We start from the raw sequence: 23,575 nt of genomic DNA, 5'->3' as shown, positions 1-23,575 counted from the left end.
TTGGTCCTGTGGTCTCAGCTGAAAGGCCTGTCACCCCACAAGTGCCCCGAGGAAGTCAAGCAGATGCTGCACCTGCTGAGCCTGGAGGACAAGCGTGACTCCCGCTGCCGGTTCCTGAGCGGGGGGATGAAGCGCAAGCTGTCCGTCGGCATCGCCCTCATCGCGGGCTCCAAGGTACGCAGCACAGGCCGGGGATCTGCAGGCACTGGGCACAAGCCGGGGACGGCGAGCCCTGGGGACGGCGGCCGTGGAGCTCAACCCAGCCGGGCCCGGGTCGTGCCTCTGCTCACCAGGTGCTGATGCTGGACGAGCCCACCTCGGGCATGGACGCCATCTCCAGGAGGGCTGTCTGGGACCTGCTGCAGCAGCAGAAGAGCGAGCGCACCATCCTGCTGACCACCCACTTCATGGACGAGGCCGACCTGCTGGGGGACCGCATCGCCATCATGGCCAAGGGGGAGCTGCAGTGCTGCGGGTCACCAATGTTCCTCAAGCAGAAATACGGTGAGCGCGGGTGGCAGGCGGGTGGTCCGGCCTCTGTCCTAGGACAGGGCCAGTGCCTTACGGTGAGCGCGGGAGGCGGGCGGGCGGTCCGGCCTCTGTCCTAGGACAGGGCCAGTGCCTTACGGTGAGGACGGGAGGCGGGCGGGTGGGCAATCAGGGTCAGTGCCTTACATTGAGTGCAGGAGGCGGGCGGGCAGTGTAGCCTCCATCCTAGGATGAGCTCAGTGCTATGCGGTGAACGTGGGAGGTGGGCAGGCGGTCCAGCCTCCGCCCAGGACGGGGTCAATGCCACTGGCCTGCTGTACATGGGCAGTGAAGAGCCCTTCTCGGACTCTCTGCTCCGAGGCCCGTGTAGGGAGACCCCAGGCCCAGGTGGAGGCGCCGTGAGGACGAGCAGGGAGTGGAGCAGAAACGATTCATTGAGGGTCAATGCCAGGGCCACTGAGAACAGCAGTGCCCTTGCCAACGTGGCAGCTCCCACGTGAGCGTGGCTCCCGGCACGGCCCTGGACCAGGGGGTGGCGACTCGGATCGGGACCCAGGCCTTCCTTCTCAGGGTCCCTTCCTGCTCCGTCGTGGTGCTGTCGTGTATGCTAGCCCCCACATTCCCTTCCTTTAGAGCACCCCGGGGCCCCACCTCACTTCTGCTGGCCTCTCTGCGACCAGCGCACAGCCCTCTTGACCGAGGGTGCCCCGGTGTGGTCAGTAGCAGGCTGGAAGGGCCCCTTGTCCGGGGGGCCACTTACAGTGAAGATACTAAGGCTTCTTCCATTAACAAGAAATGGGGGAGCGGGCCTCAGGAGCCAAGGGGCTGTCTGCGCCTCAGCCCCAAGAACGTTGTTGGCTATTTCCTGCCCAGGCCCCCCAGCTGGCCAAGGTTTACTCTGGCAGGGCCCAGCATCCTTGTCTCTGAAGTGGACGAGGCTGTCCCACTTCCCGCAGAAGATGCTGGGGAGGTGGGGTGGGGGCCCAGGAAGCGTGTGTGGTGTCACCACACCTGCATCTTCCTGCCCACGTTGAGCAGCGTCAACCTCACAGCACACATGCATGACCCACGTGAGCAGCCTGCCCGAGTGCCTGGAGCGTCCAGGGAGCTCTCCCCGGCCAGGATGTGGAAGGCCACACCCGGGGACAGCACAGAACGTCGCTCTGGCTCCGCTAACCCTGGCTCTCCAGCCTCTTTCCTATGCACCTGCCCAGCCTGAGCCCCGAGCCCCCAGTGTGGACTGGAGGAGTGGGAGTGGCCCAGAGCCTCACACTGGCCACGTGTTCCAGGCGCCGGCTATCACATGACGCTGGTGAAGGAGCCGCACTGCAACCCCGCCGGCGTGTCCCAGCTGGTGCGCCACCACGTCCCCAACGCCACCCTGGAGAGCAGCGCCGGGGCCGAGCTCTCCTTTATCCTCCCCAAGGAGAGCACGCACAGGTACAGACGTGGGAAGGAGCTGTGGGCCGAGAGGGCCCGGTGCTCCCAGTCTCCCTGCCCCTCTTCGGTGTGGCTGTCAGCCCTGGGGCCCCAGGACGGTCATCCCTGGTCAGTCTCCCTGGCGGGGTGCAGTGTGCCGGGCCCCCTGGGCAGGGCTGGAAGGAACACGTTGTGAGCCAGGTGGCTCCCTCCTGATGCTGGGTTACACGCAGGGCTGCCCTGCTCAGGAGAGCTGCCGGACTCCGACACGTGTGTGTGTGTGTGTGTGTGTTCTGGACCTCAGATCTGAGGCCCGTGCACTGTCCCACACACGGGACACGGGAGGGAGCGGCTGCCTCAGCTCAGCCCTGAGACCTGCTTCATTCCGCGGGGCCCCACTGCCCGTGTGCCGTGTGCCGTGGTTTCTCCACCCTGTGGTCAAACGAACGATCGCTGCTTTCTTGTGGCCGGCTTTGTGATTCCACGTGAGCACCCCCGGTGCCCCGAGGACGTTGCCGAGAAAAACGGACTGGACAGGGGCCTCCCTTCCTCCCGATTTTCGATGTTTGCTATGAATTGAAATGGTTCTCAAGGAAAGGGAACTGGAGTGTGTGAGCCAGAACTCGGCTGCTCCTTTAAAGGCATTGTAAGGAGCTGGCTGTCCACCTACAGGGCGGGGATGCCGTGCAGGGAATTATCTAGAAGGTCCCTGAGACGCTGTCTTCACTCCGGGCCCCTTCCTAGGTTTGAAGGCCTCTTTACCAAGCTGGAGAAGCGGCAGAAGGAGCTGGGCATCGCCAGCTTCGGGGCCTCCGTCACCACCATGGAGGAGGTCTTCCTGCGGTCAGTCCTGGGGGCTTGGGTCACTCTCGCTCTCGGCGCTGTGGGTGATAAAGCAGCCACCCCCTCACTCGGTCATGTCCACCTGGAGACCACCGGGGTGCTCACAGGCGAGCAAGGTCCCAGCAAAGACCGCCGCGGGGGTGGCCTTGGAGCAGACTGGCCGGAGGCGGCACTGATGACCGGGGCACGACAGGGCAGCCCCGGGAAGCCCTGGCCTTGAGAGCCAGGGCCAGGAGGCTCTCAGGCTTCCCTGTGGCTCGAGCATGGACTGAGGGCAGGCCCCTGCTGGCCTTGCCATCTGCTCTCCCCCGGTGCCAGTCCCTCCCGGGGCACCGAGCCTCCCCCAACCCTTGGCAGCTCGTGCCCCAGATGTACACCTTCTACCACCAGGGGCCAGCTCGGTGATGAGCCTGCCCCAGTGCTGCCATTGAGCCCTGAGCCCCTGTCTCCCTCGCAAGGCCCTGGCTTGAGTCTGGGTGGTCTCCCTGGGGCAGGGGCCCCGTCTGGCTGCCCCCTCCCATGGGCTTGGCTGGCTGTGGACACTGCCAGCCCAGAGGAAGTCCTGCTGAATAAGTGAGTGGACACAATGGATGAAGACAGGGAGTCGGGCGGTGGCTCCATGTCAGGGCCTCTGCCCTCTGCCCTCCTCCCCGCCCCCTCCTCGGTGGAAGAGCAGCTTGGCTCCTGCCTCCCCCAGGGGGCTGGGTCATGAGCAGTGCCCCGTGTGTCCGTCGCAGGGTCGGCAAGCTGGTGGACACCAGCATGGACATCCAGGCCGTCCAGCTGCCAGCCCTGCAGTACCAGCACGAGAGGAGGGCCAGTGACTGGGCTGTGGACAGCAACCTCTGTGGCGCCTTGGACCCCACGGACGGCATCGGCGCCCTCATTGAGGAGGAGCCCAGCATGGTCAAGCTCAACACTGGGGTAGGCACGCTGTGTGGGGCCGGCTGCCCTCACCCCAGGGGCGGAGGAGGGTCCACAAGGGCGTCTATGCCAGGCAGAGGGTGGATCTCCCAATAGGCTGCAGGGTCAGGCAGAGGGTGGATCTCCCAATAGGCTGCAGGGTCAGGTAGAGGGTGGACCTCCTGCCCACAGGCTGCAGGGTCAGCAGTGAGAGTGGACCTGCTCCCCACAGGCTGTGACAGGGCCTGCAAAGATGTGTGGTCACGGCTCTGTGTGGTGTCCTGAGCCTCCCCCGCCCCCCGGCCCCTCGAGCAGCCGCTGTGGCTCCTGGTGTGGCTGCAGGTGCCCCCTGGGGGCAGCACCTGCTTCCGGGCGGTGGGTCAGACGCTGGTTCCCTGGTGTGTCTGCTCTACAGCTGGCCCTCCACTGGCAGCAGTTCTGGGCCATGTTCCTGAAGAAGGCCACGTACAGCTGGCGGGAGTGGAAGATGCTGGCCGCCCAGATCCTTGTGCCCCTGACCTGTGTCACCCTGGCCCTGCTGGCCATCAACTACTCCTCGGAGATCCTCGACGACCCCCTGCTGAGGTTGACCCTGGGCGAGTACGGCCGAACCGTGGTGCCCTTCTCTGTTCCTGGGACGTCCAGGCTGGACCAGCAGCTGTCGGAGCGTTTGAAAGACATGCTGCAGGCCCAAGGACAGGAGCCCCGAGAGGTGCTGGGTAAGGGGCATCCCCAGGGCCCGGGGTGGAGGGCCGGGGGTGCGGCCAGGCCGTGGCTCCTGGACGGCGGCTCTGCTGCCCCTTGCGCTGTAGGAGGTTAGTGGTGTCCCTGGCATCGCCCCCGCCCCTAACAACAACCACAGATGCTCCGGACCTGGCCAGCTGTCCCCTGGGATTAGGCCTCCTCAGGTGCTGGTTCCCGGAAACTAGGAAGTTCGTGGTCTTTGTTACTTTCCGTGTGCTTCCTGGTCATAACCACCTCCGTGTGACGTGGGAAAACCTAGAGCCGTCAGGACCCTGGCGGCCTTGGTTGGAAGCCGCCGCAGGCGTGGGACAGGCTGTGCTCTGTTGAACAGAACGTGGTGGAAGCTTTTGCTTCTTGCCTCCCCCTCCCTGACCAGCAGGACTGAAAGACGATAGAGCCTGGGTGGGAATCAAGCACGTCTTAGGATGCGCTTGACGGTTTTGGCTGCTCGGGGCCGGCGGCCACCACGGTGGGCCCTTCTCAGCAGGAAGAGCTGGTGGGGCCCGCTCGGCCCTGCCCACAGCCAGGCCCCTGAGCAGCGCCGTGAGGTCCCTGCGTCCCCTGAGCGTGCTGTCCTTCCCCAGGTGACCTGGAGGAGTTCCTGATTTTCAGGGCCTCAGTGGAGGGGGGCGGCTTTAACGAGCGGTGCCTGGTGGCCACGTCCTTTGGAGATGCAGGCGAGCACACGGTGGTCACCGCGCTGTTCAACAACCAGGCCTACCACTCCCCGGCCACCGCCCTGGCCGTCGTCGACAACCTCCTGTTCCAGCTTCTGTGTGGCCCCCGCGCCTCCATCGTGGTCTCCAACTACCCCCAGCCCCGGAGCGCCCTGCAGGCTGCCAAGGACCAGTTCAGCGAGTACGTGCGGGCGGGGCCGGCAAACGCCTGTGGGCCCCACCCTGCAGCCTCCACCCGTCTCCCAGATGTCCTCACTGCTCTGCCTTCTGTTCCCAGCAGGGGGCGTGCTGCCCCGATGGTAGCGCAGACTAGGAGACCCGTGGGTCAGCCCAAGGGTTCAAGCTTGGCCGGGGACAGTGGACCAGACACAAGGCTGTCTTGGTTTGCCTTAGCAGCACGGAACCCGCCTGTTTGTAATTCCGGGTCAGGTGCCGATGGTGCGTCCAGAGGGAGCCGTCGTCACACTGTCGTGGTGACCGCTTCTGTCACCCCTCAGAGCAGCCCCGGGTCAGGCAGCGTCCGTCCACTGTGGACATGCGTGCTCGGGACACTTCCTGTACACACATTTCTCGACATGATGAGTTCAGAGTTCCTTTTTTTCTCTTTTTTTGCCACATATTATTCCATTGTCCCAGCACCATCTGTGGAGAGGTCAGGTGCTGGGGGCAACCAGAGGCAGAAGCTAGGACACAGTGGGCTTGGTCACTGCAGGAGCCGAGTGGCAGGTCTGGCTTGGGACTATGCAGTGTCCCCAGGGAACACTCGGCAAATGCTGGTGTCCCCGGGCGTGGCTGGGGCCGGGTGGCTCTGGCACACCGAGTGGGCTAGGGGAGGGACACAGCTGTCCCTGCCGACGGGAAGGGCAGAGACCCTCGGGACTGCAGTGCCCTCCTCCCTCCAGCCCGTGTGCTGCACAGCGCGGGGGGCAGGGGCGTGGTCCCTGCTGCCCAGAGGCGCTGCGCTGGCGCTGAGCAGCCCTGTCCCCCGCAGGGGCCGGAAGGGCTTTGACATCGCCCTCAACCTGCTCTTTGCCATGGCCTTCCTGACCAGCACGTTCTCCATCCTGGCGGTCAGCGAGAGGGCCGTCCAGGCCAAGCACGTCCAGTTTGTGAGCGGAGTCCGCGTGGCCACTTACTGGCTCTCCGCTCTGCTGTGGGACCTCATCTCCTTCCTCGTCCCCAGCCTGCTGCTGCTTGTGAGTGTGGGGTCCTTCACCGCAGGCCACGGCCGGGGGAGGTCACCCTGGGGACCCGTGCACAGAACCGGAGCTGGATGGGGAGTCTGGGCCAGCGCCCAGCCCCTGGTTCTCGGAGGACAGTCGCCCCTCCATTTCCTCTCTACCCCCACCCCCAGCCGCTGCCCAGCTCTGGTGGGCAGGGCCCTAGATCCTAATAGTGACTGCATCAGCCAGGGACGAGGGCCACCTCGGGGGCCAGCTTATTGGTCAGGGCCCGAGGGCATTTGAATGTGACCATCAGTCCCTCCCTGGCCCCCGGGAGGCGCCTGCTGGACTGCGTGAGGCCTGAGTCCCCCTCCCCGATCTGTGCCACGCGGCAGGCGGTGTTCCGGGCCTTTGACGTGCGCGCCTTCACGTGGGACGGCCACGCAGCCGGCACGCTGCTGCTGCTGCTGCTCTACGGCTGGGCCATCATCCCCCTCATGTACCTGTTGAGCTTCTTGTTCTCGGGCGCGGCCACCGCCTACGCCAGGCTGACCATAGTCAACATCCTGTCGGGCATCGCCACCTTCCTCATGGTCACCATCATGCGTATCCCAGGTGGGAGCACCCCCGGCCAGCCCCAGCCTGCAGCCTCCCTGCCCCGTGCGGTTTCTGCAAGGCCACCCCGGGAGCTGCGGCCTCGCTGGGCCTCGTGTGGCCAAGGCCCTCTCCGTGGAGGTCCGCGACCTACGGGGACGCCTGAGACCAGCGCTTCCCTGCCGCCGTCTGCCGTCTGTGCTGACTGGTCTCCTCTCTCTTCACCGCAGCGGTAAAGCTAGAAGAACTTTCCAGAACCCTGGATCGGGTGTTCCTGGTGCTGCCCAACCACTGCCTGGGAATGGCGGTCAGCAGCTTCTACGAGAACTATGAGACCAAGCGCTACTGCACCTCCTCGGAGATCGCCGCTCACTACTGCAGGAAGTTCAGTGAGTGTCCAGACCCGCCCCGGCCGGCCGCAGCGTCCACCCTGCGCACTCAGGGCCACTGGGCCCCACGTCCCGCCCAGCCCTCTGTCCCACCCGCCCGTCCTAGCCCTCCTCTTTCCACCTGTCCTGGCGTCCAGGACCCGAGGCTCTGACCAGAGAACAAATCCTCCCCCTGTCTGGAGGCCGGAGGCCAGAGGCCAAGACCAGGGTGTGGGCAGGGCCGTGCCCCCTCCAGAGGCTCTGGGGAGGGGCCTTCTGTCCCTTGCACCTTCAGGGAGCTGTAGGCCTCGCCGCTGCAGTCTCATCTCTGTCCTCACACGGCCTCTTCCTCGTGTGTGTCTCATCCTCTGTCTTTCTCTTACAAGGACGTCTGTCACCTTAAGACCCTTAACCAATTCCATCCCCAGCAACCCCACTTCTGGACAAGGTCACAATCATAGGTTCAGGGGTTAGGGCTTGGACCTGTCCCTGCGGGGCCACCACACCCCACTCTGTGCCTGGAGCTGCCCCATTGCGTGTTGGACGGCAGCCCCGTGGCCACCCACAAAGCCCAGTCCCTGCCCTGCGCCTGCTGCGTCACTCACGGGACTGGGTTTGCCATTGCTCACTGCGAACCCGACCCTGGAAAGCGCGTGTGTGAGTGGACGAGGCGTGGTCAGCCGCTCGTCCCAGCCGCGAGGGGCACCTCTTGCAGCCAGATCCCCAGGAAGCATGGGAGGTGACCGGGCTTGTGCGCGGCACTCGGGGAGGAGGGTGTGCAGTGGGGACCGGGGGCCACGCGTGCTGGGCTGCGAGCTCAGCGCGTCTCCCCCGCTGCCCGCAGACATCGTGTACCAGGAGAACTTCTTCGCGTGGAGCGCGCCGGGGGTCGGCCGGTTTGTGACCTCCATGGCCGCCTCGGGGTGCGCCTACCTCACCCTGCTCTTCCTCATTGAGACCAACCTGCTATGGAGACTGAGGAACTCCCTCTGTGCCTTCCGGAGGAGGTGGACGCTGGTGAGCGGCTCCCAGGACGCCTCACGGGCTGCTTTGGGTCAGCGAGACGAGGGCCTTCATCACCACCAACCCAGCACTGCCAGGAAGCCCAGTTCCGTGTCAGCACTCGAACCCGGCAGGGCGCCCGGCTCCCTCCACCCGCAGGGGCTGCCCTGTGTGCCCAGACCCTGGTGCCACAGCATCAGCCCTGGGGCCTGGGACTTTGTTCTCTGCAGAGGTGGTGTCTGGGGCCCCTCAGTGCCCAGAAGAAGGGGTGCAGGGCCCCAGGCGGTGTTTCCCACGTCCGTTCCGTCTCCATTCCCGCCCTCAAACAAAGCCTGTTGAGGTTGCTCTGCTGCACAGAGCCCCGGGGCCGGCCGGCCTCTGTGAGACAACACTGCTCCTCTCCACAAAGCCCCTCGTCGATGGCTCCTATGAGACCCTCGGGGCTCGTGTTTCCTGATCAGCACAGGCGGCCCCTCACCCCTTCCCGCCTGCAGGCCCTGAGGCTGGGGGGCACCTCGGAGACCTCAGTCCCTCAAGACCTCCCTGGGGGACCTCTGCCCCTGCCCTGTGTCCCTCGGAAGAGGGGCCTGTGCCGGGCTTCAGTGGTGCCGTCTCCGTCTCGAACCACCAGGCAGAACTGTGCGCCCAGACAGCGCTGCTTCCTGAGGACCAGGATGTGGCTGACGAGAGGAGCCGAGTCCTGGCCCCCAGCCTGGGCCCCCTGCTCGACGCACCGCTGATCATCAAGGAGCTGTCCAAGGTGAAGGGCCCGGGCCCTGACCCCGCCGGGCCACCTGCCCACCCCGGGGCCCCCAGGCCTCCTCACGGCAGGTTTTCTGCGGGCGTCTTGCAGGTGTATGAGCAGCGGACTCCCCTCCTCGCCGTGGACAAGATCTCCCTCGCCGTCCAGAGAGGGGAGTGCTTTGGCCTGCTTGGTTTCAACGGGGCCGGGAAAACCACCACGTTCAAGATGCTGACCGGGGAGGAAGCCATCACTTCGGGGGACGCCTTCGTCGGGGGCCACAGCATCAGCTCCGACATCGGGAAGGTGGGTACAGGCCGGGCTTGCTGGGGAGGGGCAGACGAGGCAGGAGCGGGAGCCCCGAGGCAGGAGCGGGGCTCTCTCTGGCTCAGAGTGGGCACAGCACACAGTCACAGCCAGCACGAGATGGTGCTCGGGGCCAGAGCTGAGCAGGTGATGAGAGGAGAGAAATGGGGCCAACATCTGAGAACCCCAAAAGGCTCGGGCAGGGAGTGGGGGTGGGGTAGAGGCCTGCATGCTGGGAGGATCCGAGGAAAGGCCAGGGCCCACCGCCCTTCCCCCACATCGGGCTGAACCAGAGGCAGCACTCCTGCTCCCTCCCCGGGGACGGCACAGAAAGTCCCTGTGTTCCTTGTGGCCCAGGGGAAGAGGGACAGCAGCACGCCTGTGACCGGGTCGGGCCCTCCCGGGGGAGGCCTCAGCCCAGGCCTCACAGAACCTCCCGAGTCGGACTTGAAGGCCTAGGGTGGGGGCACCACGGGGAGACTCCACAGGGAACAAACACAGCCTCCCAGGGAACAAACCCACAGGCCGGCTTCGCAGGTGTCAGGCCCAGACTCTGAAATAGGAGACAGAAAACCATGTGGGCTAGAAGCACGGAGGCAGCCCGAGGGGTCCCGACTACATCTAACCTGAGATCCAGGAGGAAGAGAGAATGAGGTGGCAAATGGCTGGGAATTCTCCCAGGCCCATTAAAAGCACACTCTGGAAGCCTGGGAACCCAGAGAAGGCGAAGAAAAGGAAATCCCGTCTCTGAATCCACAGCACCAAGCAGTGTTGGCCCCACCAGGCCTGACCGCGGCAGGGCAGGTCGTGGCGACTGAGAGGCCACGGAGCCCCTGGTTCTGCCGGACACAGGCACTCACCCAGAAACCAGCTGCTGTCCCTCTCCCAAGACGGGCCCCACCACTCGTGGCGGATGTTTGGTAGGGGGCCCGTGAGCAGACGAGGGCCCACCTGTCGTCAGCACCTGTGTGAAGTTCTGCGTGGCTATCACCTTGTGTGGTCAGTGCAGCTCGTCATGGTCAGAGCTGCCCCAGGCCACTCACTGGCCCGTCTCTGCTGGCCCGGAGCCTCTGTGCTCACTGCACTGTTGTGCCCGCATGGCAGCCGTGGCAGCCGCCCAGGCCGTGCCCAGCTCCGGGCCAGCCTCACAGGAAGAGACCAGGGTGGGAGTCTCCATGGTCCTCCTTCTGACCCACCCCTCGGGGGCCTGTCCTAACCCCAGGTGCGGCAGCGGATTGGCTACTGCCCCCAGTTTGATGCCCTGCTGGACCACATGACTGGCCGGGAGATGCTGGTCATGTACGCCCGGCTCCGTGGCATCCCCGAGCGCCGCATCGGGGCCTGTGTGGAGACCACGCTGCGAGGCCTGCTCCTGGAGCCGCACGCCGACAAGCTGGTCAGGACGTACAGGTGCGAGCTGAGCCCTGCCCATCGGGCTGGAGCCGGGGTCCCCATTAGCACAGAACTGGGGAGTGGGTACACAGGCCGTGGCCTGAGCTCCGGCCCACGACTCGGGGATCAGGTGGGGATTGGGTAGCGTGACCCAGGCGTGACCCAGTGCCAGGTGACAGGGGCTGCCCTGCCGGTTCCCGTTAGGCCGCGCTTCAGGGTAGACAAGTGGTGCTCCTGCTGTGCATGGGGCCATGGGCCTGGCCTGGGGCCTGGGGCAGTCGTGGGGCCTGGGGAGCCCCTGCTAACTGTCGGCCTTGCCCTGCACCTGGTGCCCAGCGGGGGCAACAAGCGCAAGCTGAGCACGGGCATCGCCCTCCTCGGAGAGCCTGCAGTCATCTTCCTGGATGAGCCGTCCACAGGCATGGACCCCGTGGCCCGGCGCCTGCTCTGGGACACCGTGGCCCGGGCCCGTGAATCTGGCAAGGCCGTCGTCATCACCTCCCACAGGTAGAGCCGGGGTGTCCCTGTGCGTCCGTAGAAGAGCCAGGCGGACTGGGCAGGGTGGGCCCCCGAGGTGCCCAGAGCCGACCAGGAGACTCCCAGCCTCTGCCCACAGGCCATGCTCTGAACCGGGAGCGGCCTGGCCTGGGCGTCGGCGCCTTCCTGTCCACACAAGACTTTTGCTCTCAGGGCGGGCGTCGGCGCCCCCAGCGCTGTCTCAGGCCTGCCCCCTTGTCCCCAGCATGGAGGAGTGCGAGGCCCTGTGCACCCGGCTGGCCATCATGGTGCAGGGTCAGTTCAAGTGCCTGGGCAGCCCGCAGCACCTCAAGAGCAAGTTCGGCAGCGGCTACTCCCTGCAGGCCAAGATCCGGAGCCAAGGGCAGCAGGAGGCGCTGCAGGACTTCAAGGCCTTTGTGGACCTGACCTTCCCAGGTGCGAGCCTGCCTGGGCCTGCCTGAGCCTCTCCCGGCCGCTCTGCCTCTCCCACATCCTCGATCCCTGGGGCCGGACCGCCCTCCCCTGGCCCCCGGCCCCCTCCTCACAGGAACACGCCTGTCCTTTGTGCAGGCAGCGTCCTGGAAGATGAGCACCAGGGGATGGTCCACTACCACCTGCCCGGCCACGACCTCAGCTGGGCGAAGGTGAGTGCAGGACCTGGGACCCCTCCAGCTGCTGGCGGGGGCCCAGCAAAGTCCCTGCAGGGCTCTCTCTAGGTCGGCGCCAGGCTCTTTCCAGGGGAGAACCACTGCTTTTCCTCCAAATCTCACCCCCTACCAGCCTTTAGGTTTTATCCCCAAAATACCTGGTGGAAAATAATTCAGTGCAGAAAGCAGCAGTGACCCGGAGGGGAGACTCGGCTCGTTCGGACCACACTCTGAGCTGTGGGCAGAGGCCCCCTGCCCGGCTGCCCCGCATGGCCAGCGCCCTGTCCCTGGGAGGACTCGCTCCTCCCGGGGGCTCCAGGGCAGGGCTGGCGATGATCAGATCTTGGGGGCGGGGCTGCCAGTGCTTGTTGCTGGAGGACCCCCAGGCCAGCACAGAGGCCCTGGGTCCTCTCACCAGTGACCTCACCGTTTCCCAAAGGTGTTTGGTACCCTGGAGAAGGCCAAGGAGAAGTACGGAGTGGACGACTACTCGGTGAGCCAGATCTCGCTGGAGCAGGTCTTCCTAAGCTTCGCCCACCTGCAGCCGCCCACCTCGGAGGAGGGGCGATGAGGCGCCCTCTGCCGCTGGGCAGGGGCGGGAGGGCCAGTGCACGCCTGTGCCTCCGCTGCCTTGGGGTTGCTCTCGTCCGTTGTTTTGAATCCCCGTTTTCCACGGTGGCTGTGAAAGAATTGTGGTCTGCACAGAACGGACCCAGGGTGTCGGCGCCTTCACCCGGAAACCAGCGTGCCACGGCTCTGAAGGCAGGCTTGCTGGAACCCACGCTCCCAGCCCCGGTGTGGGTCCCACCGTGTGTGCCGGCGGGGCTGCCGGACCCCTGGGTGGAGAGCTGACCTGGGCCACTGGGTTTCTGCACGTGCTCCCGCAGGGACGGGGCTGGTGACCTGTCCATGTTTACAACACTAAGCTCCCCTGGGGCGGAAGTAAGAAGCCAGCAGGGGTGAGCTGAGCAGGGTCCCCTGGGCTGCAGGGAACGGGCAGAGAAGTCGAGAACCACCGTCTCTGGGGCAAAGATGTCGGCTGTGACTCGGTGCTGAGACTCATTTTCCAGTGCAGCCCAGGAGGTGTGGCTGGAGGTGCTGCTCCCGAGGGGGTGGGTGCCGTGGCCAGCTGAGCTGTCCCCGGGCTGCGCGTTGTGCCAGACACCTTCCAGAAGCAGGTGGCCAGCCTTGGAGCACGGTCCGCCTTGGAGCAGGCAGCAGCGCCAGGACAGTCGGGGACGACCACCGGTGTTCACCCCCTGCCTGGAGCACACACTAAGCACACTGGGACTCTGACCAGAGAATAAAGGCTGTGGGACCCATGCACTCTGCCTCAGATGTGTCACTGCAGACCAAGCGGGTTCTCTCATCGAGTTCCAGGCCTCCGGCCGGGGGCACACAGGCCAGCCGCCGTGGCCGTGCCCTGCCTCCCCTGTGACTGCCCTGGCCATCGCTACAGGGGCTCCGAGGAGCATAACAGGATGGTTCCCCCTGGGCAAACCGCCAGTTCCAGGTTTAGTCCAGGAGTCCTGGGACCTGAGGCCCAGCCTTTGAAAGCAGCTGACAAGACAGGACCGGAGCGTGCCAGACCCAGACCGGCGGTGAGGCTGCAAGGCGAGGGCAGGCGCTGCCCCTGCATGGCCCGAGTCACTGCCCAGCACACGCAAGCCCCGGGGCCCTTGGACTGGACCGTGCTGCTCAGCCAGTGCTGGGGGTGGCCAGAGGGGGCTGGGTCAGGGCAGCTGCTTCCTGGTGCTCCAGCTCAGTGGACCAGCCCAGCGGCCATTCAGCTCACCTGGGCCAGCACAACACTCATGGCAAAAGCAGCTGCGCCCTCTACCTCCCACACCCACAGACCAGTCAGCGCCACCTGTGCTGGTCCAGCTCCTGTCGGGCTGCATCAGACGCCAGGGCGTGAGGGGCGTTCCTGGGCGAGACAGCCTGGGCCATACCTGAGCCCCAGGGGCCACCCTGCACCCACTCCCTGTGGAGGACTGACATCCGAGTCGGGCCCCCCACAGCCCCCCACAGCTGGCTCTACCCCACCCTCCTAAACCCCGGAACCTGGGCAAGCTCTTGCAACGCCTTTCCCCCAGAGGGGACTCGGGGAGAGGGGCAGCAGTCAGCAAGGCCCTGGGCAGGCCGCCCATGCCCCTAGGAGGCAGCACAGTGCTGGGCCTTCTGGGCCTGGGCTGACGCTGTGGGGGAAGCCCTGGGGAGCTGGGGCCCTGCCTTCCTCTGCAACACACGGGGCTGCCCGGGCCCTGCTCACACCAGAGATGCCGGCAAAGGAGGCCTCCAGGGCTGGAGAAGTGCCACAACCACCGTCTGCCGCTGGCCCCAGGGACGCCGGGCCTGGGCTCGGCAGACGGCTCTCAGCCAGGCACGCGGCCCTCTGTGAGACCACCTTGGCGTGCAGCTCCGCCGGCACCCTCCTTGCCTTCCTGGTGGCACAAGTGGACAAGAGGCTTTGAGTGTGGAGATGAGCACAGGCCCCAAAGTCCAGTGCTCTGCTCACCAGCCTCCAGCCCGGGGCCCGTGGGAGGGCAGCCTGCGCCTTGTGGGAGCGTCCAGAGGTGCTGCTGGGGGAGCCCCAGGCCCCGACAGCCCCCTCCCTACCCCTTAAAAGGTACAAACCAGAGCCAGAGAAGCCCGCAACTCCCGAACCACGGGGCTGACCCCTTCAGAAGAGCCCAGCCCCTCACCCGACAGGCACCAAACCAAGCCTTGGTGGCTGGGCCCTCGACAGGCTGCGGCCCCCACTCACCGCCCTGTCTTCTGCCTGCTCCTGGGTGGCTGGTGAGCTCCAGCGTGACCCAGGCTACCCCTGGCCAGCAGCCTCAGAGGGCCGGCACCACAGGCCAAGGGCAGGGGGGACGCTGTCCCTTGCGTGGGCGCCTACGTCGGCCCGGCCCCAAACCGCCAGCCAGCAGGAGGCAGGGCAGGAGCCCATGTCTGTAAGGGCTCCGCCCAAAGCTCCCCGGGGACCCACGGGCGCAGCGCAGCAGGCCGGCACCGCGGGCACCGCGGCTGGGGAGCCGGCGCTCCTGCAGGGACGGAGCCGAGCGGGCTCCTCAGGTTTTACTGTCTGTAAGGGCTCCGCCCAAAGCTCCCCGGGGACCCACGGGCGCAGCGCAGCAGGCCGGCACCGCGGGCACCGCGGCTGGGGAGCCGGCGCTCCTGCAGGGACGGAGCCGAGCGGGCTCCCCAGGTTTTACTGTCTCAGCTGCTTCCAGACAAGTTTCTGCGGATCTTCAAGTGGCAAAAGCCGGCTGCTCGGCTGGTGGAGCTCAGCGGCTGACAGCACATTTGATAACAGAATCAGTGATATTTAGCAACAAATCTGACTATTTGCAAGTGTCTGAATAAACCATGATTTGAGATTTAATATAAAATCTGTTAGTTTATACATGTGCCAGATTAAATTTCTTGGGAGCATTACCAGGAAAGGAAAAAAAAAAAAAAAAAAGGCAGGGAGGGGGTTGTCACGGCTGGGGTCAGTGCCGTGGTCTCCCCCACTCCCCCGCACAGGCACAGGTTCTGAGCCCGGGGCCCCTCGGGGCCAAGGCCTCCTCGAGATGGCCCATCCCCAACACCACCCCCGCCAGGGGCTGCCCTCCTCTGCCCCTCCAGGCGTGCAGAGAACTAAACCTCCCTCCCGCCTGTCTCTCGAATGTGTCCAGACCGGACGGGCTGCCAACCCCGCTCCCAGCGGAGCACACGCTGGAGGCTTCTGTGCCCAACTCCCTGGCCACCCATCGGCCCCGGGTGAAGAGTGAGGGCAGGGTGGCCCTCCTGGGTGGGGAAGGGGGTCTCACGCGCCCGCAGACCCCGACCGCTCCCCTCCTCGGCCCCGGGTGAAGGGTGAGGGCAGGGTGACCCTCCTGGGTGGGGAAGGGGGTCTCACGCGCCCGCAGACCCCGACCGCTCCCCTCCTCGGCCCCGGGTGAAGGGTGAGGGCAGGGTGGCCCTCCTGGGTGGGGAAGGGGGTCTCACGCGCCCGCAGACCCCGACCGCTCCCCCCCTCGGCCCCGGGTGAAGGGTGAGGGCAGGGTGGCCCTCCTGGGTGGGGAAGGGGGTCTCACGCGCCCGCAGACCCCGACGGCTCCCCCCCTCGGCCCCGGGTGAAGGGTGAGGGCAGGGTGGCCCTCCTGGGTGGGGAAGGGGGTCTCACGCGCCCGCAGACCCCGACGGCTCCCCCCCTCGGCCCCGGGTGAAGGGTGAGGGCAGGGTGGCCCTCCTGGGTGGGGAAGGGGGTCTCACGCGCCCGCAGACCCCGACCGCTCCCCCCCTCGGCCCCGGGTGAAGGGTGAGGGCAGGGTGGCCCTCCTGGGTGGGGAAGGGGGTCTCACGTGCCCGCAGACCCCGACCGCTCTCGCGCTCCGCCCACCCGCCCGCACCCGGGCTGCCTCTCCGACTGCCCGCTGGTTGCTTTCTCCAAGGCCCAGGCCTGCACCCGTTCCTCCCCAGCCCTCCTGGCTGCCAGCTGGGGCGAGCGCACCGTCCTTCCTTCTGCAATCACACAGAAGCCCCCTCCCCACCGCCGCTCCCGCCAGGCGGCCCCGACCGCGCCTCCCGCGCCTTTGCCCCTGCCGCTCCCTCTGCAGCAGTGGGGTGACCGCACTAACCACGGCCGACACCGGCCCATCCCTCCGAGCCCTCCAGGCCGGCCTTGGGGAGGCCACCGCCCAGATGACCCCCAGGCGAGAAGACCTGCCGCCCCCAGTGCGCACGCGCACGCAGCGGCGCGGCCTCGTCGGCCCCGTCCGTGCCGGCCCCGGGGCCCGGCAAGTCGCCATGCCCGCTCCAGGAGCTCCGGAAGGGGCTGCCCGGGGCCGTGAGCCCTCTCCGCCCGGCAGCCACAGCCAGCGGCCCTCACGGCGCCCCCCACCACGTCCGCGGCCCCGGACGCGCCCATTGGCTGAGGCGGCTGCGTCATCGCTGTGCGCCGCACGGCGGCACGTTCCCGCGCCTTCGCTCTGACGACAGACGAGCGCCGGCCTCGGCGGCGGCGGAGAGCGGGAGGCGGCGGCGGCGGCGGCGGCGGGAAGATGTAAGTCGGGGGCGGAATCCGACCGCATCCGAGCTTCGGGGGCCGCCCGGCCGGCCGGGAGGGTCGCATCGTGGAGCCAGCCGGCTTCTCAGCCCCGCGATGCCGCGGCGGCCGGGCGGCGCGGCCCGGAGCTCGGGAAGAAAGAATGGCCCGGGGCGGCGGAGTGGGAGGCGTCGAGGCCGCGGCCCGGAAGTGGTCGGGGCCGCCGCCGACGGAAGAGCCGGCCGGCGAGGTCCGCTCTGCGGCGGGGCTGGGGCGCCGGGCCTGGGGGTCGTGAGCGAGCGCGGGGCCGCCTGTGGCCGCCCGGGAAGGCGGGCGCGCGCGGGCCGTGGCGAGGCCGGGCGCGGCGCGGCGCAGGGCCGCCTGCTGCCGTCGTTGTTGGCGTGGACCGTGCGTGAGGCCCAGCTCTGGTGCGGGGAGGGGCCCCTTCTGCTCGAGACGTGACTAACTGTTCTCTCCTCTCTCCGGCTGTTGGACGCGCACCTTCCGGAGGACGGGGGCGGTCACCAAGGTCCCGCGCTGGTCCCTGGACTTGTGTGGACAGAGAACCTCAACCTTTGCTTTCTAGCTGCCGACCGCGCCCGGCACAGCGAGCGCTCACCCTGTGGCTCTTCGGCGTTAGTCCTGGGGACACCCGGCGGGGCCCGTCCTCGGGCGGGGCGGGCGGGCGGGGGTCGCCGCCCTGTCCAGCGAGGTGGCCGCTGCTCACGGGAGCCTGCGGCGCAGCCAGCCCGGGCTGAGGCTCAAAGGACGACTGCTATGAGGGGGAAAAGGAAATTCAGTTCCCGCTGCCTGTGCGGGGAAGACTGTTTCGGGTGTGGGGTGTCGAGTGTGTTCTAGGTGAATTCACCGTTGTTGCGACGCCGCTACACGGCAGTTCCGGGTAGTGGCCGTGCTGCCCTGAGTGATCCCACGGTGGGGCCCACGGACACTGTTGAATTCAGGAATTGGGAGTGTGTGGAACTTTGAAAATTCATGGAAAGGGGAGTTAAAACATTGATTTTGGTGCAGAAAAATCTGAAATCTATGCATGTTCTTTCCAGGATAGGTGTTTTCCATGAACTTTTTGAGGATCCCAGTGTGGGGAGGAAAGCCTCTAGAAACGGCCCTTTTCACGTTACTTCTGTTGGGCCTCCACCAGGGGCGGGGTCTGTTTCGTGAATGCATTGGTTACTGCCTCTGGAAATGCTGGAAGGGGGCTGTTGCCACTGCATTGCTGGTGACAGACTGGCGACCGAGGCCTTAGCGAGGACAGTGTTGCTGAGGGTTCCACAGCGAGGCCTTGGCTCTTCACTGAGTTGTCCCGGGACCCCAGCCTGACCGGTGTCCGCGGTCCCTTACGGTTTGGAGGCAACCATTCTGCAGAGAGTTCGCAGCCTTGGCAAGGAGCAGCCCGGTGGCCCTCTGCCCTCTGCCGCGCTCTGGAGTGTCCACAGCCGGGCCCTCGTATTTCTTGGGTCAGCATCACGTGGAAGCACCTGCCCACTGCTGGGCTGCGGCCGCGTGGTGTGTGGTGGGATGAGCAGCGCGTCTGCTCACAGGTCACGCGGTTGTGCCCGACCTCGTGGGAACCCTGGAGAGCGGGGCGCGTGAGAAGCGAGCGGTTTTGAGTAATTGGTTGACATGACTGCTCACCGTGTGCTGGCGTCGGGTGCCTGGCCAGCCCTTAAATGAAATGGAGCGTCTCACCCAGTTTCAAGTGTCAGCTTCCCCCACACACGCTTGCCTCTTTTTAAAACTTAACCATCCAGAAAAATTGAAGTAATGGTGAATGCTCACGTAGCCAGCACTGGGGCTCTGCGGTCCCTCTGTTGGGTTCCTTGGCGCGTGTGGAGCCACCATCTCGTTTTTTCTTTAAATCACAGCCTTGTGTGAATCTTCCCCTGCACACGCGTCGTGCTTAGCACTACAGTTTGCTGTTTACAACTTTTCAGAACCGCTTCCAGTACTCGGAGTGTTTGTGCTGGGGTAGTAAATGTTTCGATGCTGATACCAGTCACTTCTGAAACGCTGTTTGTCTCCAGTCATAATCCAGTGTGTCCTGGAAGGGAACCACAGCAGAGACGAGGCCTGATCCGCCAGCCACACTCGCGTTAGGCTTCTCTGTCCTCGTGAGTGTGCTGCTGAGAGCCCGTCACACTTAGCGAAAACGGGGCCCACCCGCCGCCTCAGGGGAGCGCTGGGGGCCAGCTTGACCTGTGCCCCTGGGGAAGTGGTGCTGCCCCGCATGCCCTGGCCCTGTGGGTACCTGCTGCTTGCTGTGTTGCCTTACTGCCTTCGTGTGTCTCAGCTTTGTACTGCACAGTGATTTGTTGCCTTGCCAATTCGTTCACTCTCTACATCCTTTTATCTTGTTATTAGGCTGCTCTTTGGCGTAAATTGCAATCGATTAGGGATCGTTTCTCAGAATCGAGTTAGAAGTGAGAGTTGAGATAAGTGAGGCCGCCATTGCTGCTTTGAACACCTCAGAAGGGGAGAATGGATTTATCAGGAGTGAAAAAGAAGAGCTTGCTAGGAGTCAAAGAAAATAATAAAAAGTCCAGCACTAGGTAATGCTCCTGCCAGATTTTTCTAGTGCTACATCGGGGGTGCTCACTGCTAGGGACCCTGAGAGAGGGGAAGAGGAGAGCGGCCCACCGCGAGTGTGCTGGGGCGCCGGGGTCTCTAGTCTCCCCGGACCCCTCTTCTGGGGGTGCTTTCAGGGCTGCTCAGAGGAGCAGGCGCTCTCACACTCTTCTCACCGTGCAGGGCTCCTTCTCCTACCAAGCGCAAAGACCGCTCTGACGAGAAGTCCAAGGACCGCTCCAAAGATAAAGGGGCCACCAAGGAGTCCAGTGAGAAGGACCGCGGCCGGGACAAGGCGCGAAAGCGGCGCAGCGCTTCCAGCGGCAGCAGCAGCACCAGGTGGGGCAGGCAGGCCGGCGGCAGCCACGGCTGCTTCACACACGCCGGAGACCCCAGTGCCAGGCCGCTCAGGGTCTGCTCTGGCTGTATGGAGGGACGGCCTTTCTCCTTTCTGTGATGTCAGGGAGAGTGGTGTTCCGGGCGTGTCCTGCGCTGCCATGTGCTCACACTGCCCGGTCGGAAGCTTAGGTCCTGGTGGTTGGGAACCGGCCCAGGTCAGTGCGCAGCGGCCTCCTGAGCAGAGCTGGCGGCTCTGGCTCTGCTGAGGGCCTCAGCAGGCAGAAAGTGCCTGGGCCCCTTTTCCTGCCACCAGCCGCTTGGGCAGGGGGCGCCTTCCCCGGTCAGGAGAGCAGCAAGCGTGCAGACGCCCAATGTGACCCCCTCTCGGGTCTGGTGGAGGAGCAGCGCCCGCCTGCTGCCGGATGACCCTCGTGCCCCACCTCAGGTCTCGCTCCAGCTCCAGCTCCAGCTCGGGCTCCAGCACCAGCAGCGGCTCCAGCAGCGGCTCCAGCTCCTCCTCGGCGTCCAGCCGCTCCGGCAGCTCCAGCTCCTCCCGCAGCTCCAGCTCCAGCAGCTCCTCTGGCTCCCCGAGCCCCTCCCGGCGCAGACACGACAACAGGCGGCGCTCGCGCTCCAAGTGAGTAGGCCAGCCCGTGTGCCAGCCGGGCTGTAGACGCACCAGTGTTTCTATCTCGATAGGATGTAAGACGGGGTGGCATGCCTAAACTGGTAGCAAATTTTCCTTAGAAAAGTGTTGGGTATGGGCCGGCGCCATGGCTCACTAGGCTAATCCTCCGCCTTGCGGCGCCGGCACATCGGGTTCTAGTCCCGGTCGGGGCACCGATCCTGTCCCGGTTGCCCCTCTTCCAGGCCAGCTCTCTGCTGTGGCCAGAGAGTGCAGTGGAGGATGGCCCAAGTCCTTGGGCCCTGCACCCCATGGGAGGCCAGGATAAGCACCTGGCTCCTGCCTTCGGATCAGCGCGGTGTGCCGGCCGCAGCGCGCCTACCGCAGCGGCCATTGGAGGGTGAACCAACGGCAAAAGGAAGACCTTTCTCTCTGTCTCTCTCTCACTGTCCACTCTGCCTGTCAAAAAAAAAAGAAAAAAAAAGAAAAAGAAAAGTGTTGGGTATGCAGGTAACTTACCACTAAAAGGGAGTCCAGTGCGTTTTGAATTGACAGGAATTGTTTCTTGTGGTGTTTCATTGTCCTCATTCAGATCCAAACCCCCTAAAAGAGATGAAAAGGAGAGGAAAAGACGGAGCCCGTCCCCTAAACCCACCAAAGTGCACATTGGGAGGCTCACCAGGAACGTGACCAAGGTGAGGGTCCCGGAGCCGTGCGGGACCGTGGGGTGTGGCCTGGGGGTGCAGGGCTCAGCAGGGCTCTGGCTGACTCCGGATTGTTACATGTGCCTCGGAGGCTGATCCCAGGATGAAGTAACTGGTGCTTGAATGAGCTTTCTTTCCTTCCAGGACCACATCATGGAGATATTTTCCACCTATGGGAAGATTAAAATGATTGACATGCCTGTCGACAGGATGCACCCCCACCTGTCCAAAGGCTACGCCTATGTGGAGTTTGAGAACCCGGACGAGGCCGAGAAGGCGCTGAAGCACATGGACGGAGGTCGGTGGCCCTGCTGGTGCGCTCCAGCCTCTGATCGCTCCTGGGAGCGCGGGGGTTCCATTGCGGGGGTGCTTACCAGAAACATGTTTGTGTGGCACACTTGGTTTGAGAAAACATCCCACAAATACGAGTGTGTATCAGCATTTTAAGAAACTTTCCATCTGTTAAAAGCTTAAATGTCAGACAGGCTATAAAGAATATACTTGGCTTTTTTCGTTCTTTTAAGATGTACGTATTTGAGAGACAACGGCACAGAGAAAGAGCGAGATCTCCCATGTGCTGCTTGACTCCGCAGCCACAGCAGCCAGGGCTGCGCCGGGCCAAAGCCAGGACCCAGGAACTGCATCCTGGTCGCCCCCAACTTCTTGGGCATCATCTGCTGCCTTCCCAGGCCTATTGGCAGAGAACTGGCTTGGAAGTGGAGCAGCCGAGACTGAACTGGCAGCTGGAGGTTGTAGGCTGTGGTTTCACAAACCTCTCTGCCACAGTCCAGCCCCTGTTTGGCTTTTTATTTCCTTTTCATTGCTTCTGAGTCATTTTTTTGTTTGTTTGCCAGTATTTTTAGGATTCCTTTGTTGAGTGGTAGGTTTACTGAAATCACAAATTTTACTCTTAAATACTTGTGGCCTGCAGCTGCTTGTAATGTGTAGAGCTGTTTGTGTTGAGCCGAGTGCGTTGCCTTTTTTTTTTTTTTTTTTTTTTTTTTTAAGATTTATTTATTTGAAAGAATTACACAGAGAAGGAGAGAGAGGTCTTCCGGTCTTCCATCCTCTGGTTCACTCCCCAGTTGGCCGCAACGGCCGGAGCTGGGCCAATCTGAAGCCAGGAGCTTCTCCTGGTCTTCCCATGCAGGTGCAGGGGCCCAAGGGTTTGGGCCATCTTCTGTTTTCTCAGGCCATAGAGAGCTGGATCAGAAGTGGAGCAGCCGGGTCTCGAGCCGTCGCCCTTATGGAGGGTGCTGGCACTGCAAGGGGTGGCTTTACCCGCTACACCACAGCGCCGGCCCTGAGCGGAGTGGTCTTTTTTTTTTTCCTGTCCACAGGCAGAGTAGACAGAGAGAGAAACAGAGAGAAAGGTCTTCCTTTACCGTTGGTTCACCCCGCAATGGCCGCTGCGGCTGGTGCACTGCGCTGATCCGAAGCCAGGAGTCAGGTGCTTCTGGTTTCCCATGGGGTGCAGGGCCCAAGCACTTGGGCCATCCTCCACTGCCTTCCCGGGCCACAGCAAAGAGCTGGCCTGGAAGAGGGGCAACCGGGACAGAATCCGGTGCCCCGACCGGGACTAGGACCCGGTGTGCCAGCGCCACAGGCGGAGGATTAGCCTGTTGAGCCGCGGCGCCGGCCCAGAGTGGTCTTTACAGCACATGAGTAGTTGTGGGTGACCATTTTGTGTTGCCTCTCAGTCGGCACGGTACGGAATGCCGGGCTTGTGTCTGCCCGGCTTCCTGCTTGCTGGAGTTGGGCTGGGGCTGAGTTCAGCCCACAGGGAGGAGAGGGAACGCCTGAGTAGCTTCCCGGTTTCTGTGGAAAATTGCCTTGGGTATTAAGTTCTCCAGTACTTGGCCAGCTTCTCTTTCAGTTGACTTAAATCCCTCTGAAGTGTCCTAGGAACTCAGTGTGAACTGTGCCACTCCCACCCGCTTCTGGCCTTGTGATTTGTCTCTTCGCTTCAGAGAGTCTGCAGTTGGCTGGCATTTGAGACTAGGGAGGCGGGGGGCTGGGCTGGGGCTGTGTGTGCGTCCTCAGATAGAATGGGTGCCCACTGCCTCCAGCGGGGGACTGGAGGAGGGTGGTCTTTCGTGTCACTGCAGCCCTCGCCCTGGGGCCGGCGTGGCTGTGGGCCAGAGGCCGCCTTAGGCCGAGTTTGCTGAAGTTGGGACTCTTGAGTGCGCTGTGAACCAAGTCCAGTTCCTAGTTAGCTCAGGGTGGCACCTGGGGCGTGTGGCTGCCTCCATTCCCTTTGCCCTTTGTTCCCCTGCGTCCCCGGGGCCTCCATCCTCCCTGCCTCCCTTCACTGCTTGCCCGGCACACTGCCCACACGTGGTGTCTCCGTGTTTCCCCACGCACCTCCCCCTCTGAGGCCACCGCCTCAGGGCTGCAGGAGCCTCCTAACAGGTGCTTCTCCAGCCTCTCAATCACAGTTCCCCACAGCACCTTCACGGTCCTGCCAAGGAAGCCCCGCTGTGCCTTGAGGCCACGTGGTCG

The 23,575-nt window shown here is 64.5% G+C and overlaps 2 protein-coding genes across 7 annotated transcripts in view; both read left to right on the top strand.

The window, feature by feature from the left end:
* Positions 1–13,111, top strand: part of ABCA3 (ATP binding cassette subfamily A member 3) — a 39,742-nt gene extending 26,631 nt beyond the window's left edge. The window contains exons 15-32 of one of the 2 annotated variants that reach the window (XM_062180168.1): positions 19–174; positions 294–504; positions 1,779–1,929; positions 2,653–2,751; positions 3,489–3,675; positions 4,091–4,373; positions 4,983–5,256; positions 6,067–6,271; positions 6,634–6,853; positions 7,063–7,221; positions 8,045–8,217; positions 8,834–8,962; positions 9,056–9,250; positions 10,473–10,660; positions 10,979–11,149; positions 11,385–11,575; positions 11,711–11,784; positions 12,227–13,111. In XM_062180168.1, the coding sequence (XP_062036152.1) occupies positions 19–174; positions 294–504; positions 1,779–1,929; positions 2,653–2,751; positions 3,489–3,675; positions 4,091–4,373; positions 4,983–5,256; positions 6,067–6,271; positions 6,634–6,853; positions 7,063–7,221; positions 8,045–8,217; positions 8,834–8,962; positions 9,056–9,250; positions 10,473–10,660; positions 10,979–11,149; positions 11,385–11,575; positions 11,711–11,784; positions 12,227–12,358 (3,198 nt within the window). In that variant the 3' untranslated portion in view covers positions 12,359–13,111. Of the gene's footprint in view, positions 1–18; positions 175–293; positions 505–1,778; positions 1,930–2,652; positions 2,752–3,488; positions 3,676–4,069; positions 4,374–4,982; positions 5,257–6,066; positions 6,272–6,633; positions 6,854–7,062; positions 7,222–8,044; positions 8,218–8,833; positions 8,963–9,055; positions 9,251–10,472; positions 10,661–10,978; positions 11,150–11,384; positions 11,576–11,710; positions 11,785–12,226 lie in introns of both variants that reach the window. The other variant, XM_062180167.1, reaches the window with a different exon arrangement.
* The window catches only part of RNPS1 (RNA binding protein with serine rich domain 1), a 426,882-nt gene that overhangs the window by 401,848 nt on the left and 1,459 nt on the right, over positions 1–23,575 (top strand). Inside the window, exons 1-6 of one of the 5 annotated variants that reach the window (XM_062180748.1) lie at positions 16,760–16,840; positions 19,202–19,389; positions 19,589–19,744; positions 20,190–20,381; positions 20,962–21,064; positions 21,218–21,371. In XM_062180748.1, the coding sequence (XP_062036732.1) occupies positions 19,319–19,389; positions 19,589–19,744; positions 20,190–20,381; positions 20,962–21,064; positions 21,218–21,371 (676 nt within the window). In that variant the 5' untranslated portion in view covers positions 16,760–16,840; positions 19,202–19,318. Of the gene's footprint in view, positions 1–16,759; positions 16,841–17,534; positions 19,390–19,588; positions 19,745–20,189; positions 20,382–20,961; positions 21,065–21,217; positions 21,372–23,575 lie in introns of those variants that run through there. The other 4 variants (XM_062180747.1, XM_062180746.1, XM_062180750.1 and 1 more) reach the window with 4 other exon arrangements.

The sequence above is a fragment of the Lepus europaeus genome, chromosome 21 (assembly GCF_033115175.1).
Source record: "Lepus europaeus isolate LE1 chromosome 21, mLepTim1.pri, whole genome shotgun sequence".
In the NCBI taxonomy this organism is placed as follows: domain Eukaryota; kingdom Metazoa; phylum Chordata; class Mammalia; order Lagomorpha; family Leporidae; genus Lepus; species Lepus europaeus.
The sequence above is the reverse complement of the archived record's forward strand: the minus strand, read 5'-3'. Positions and strand labels throughout refer to the sequence as shown.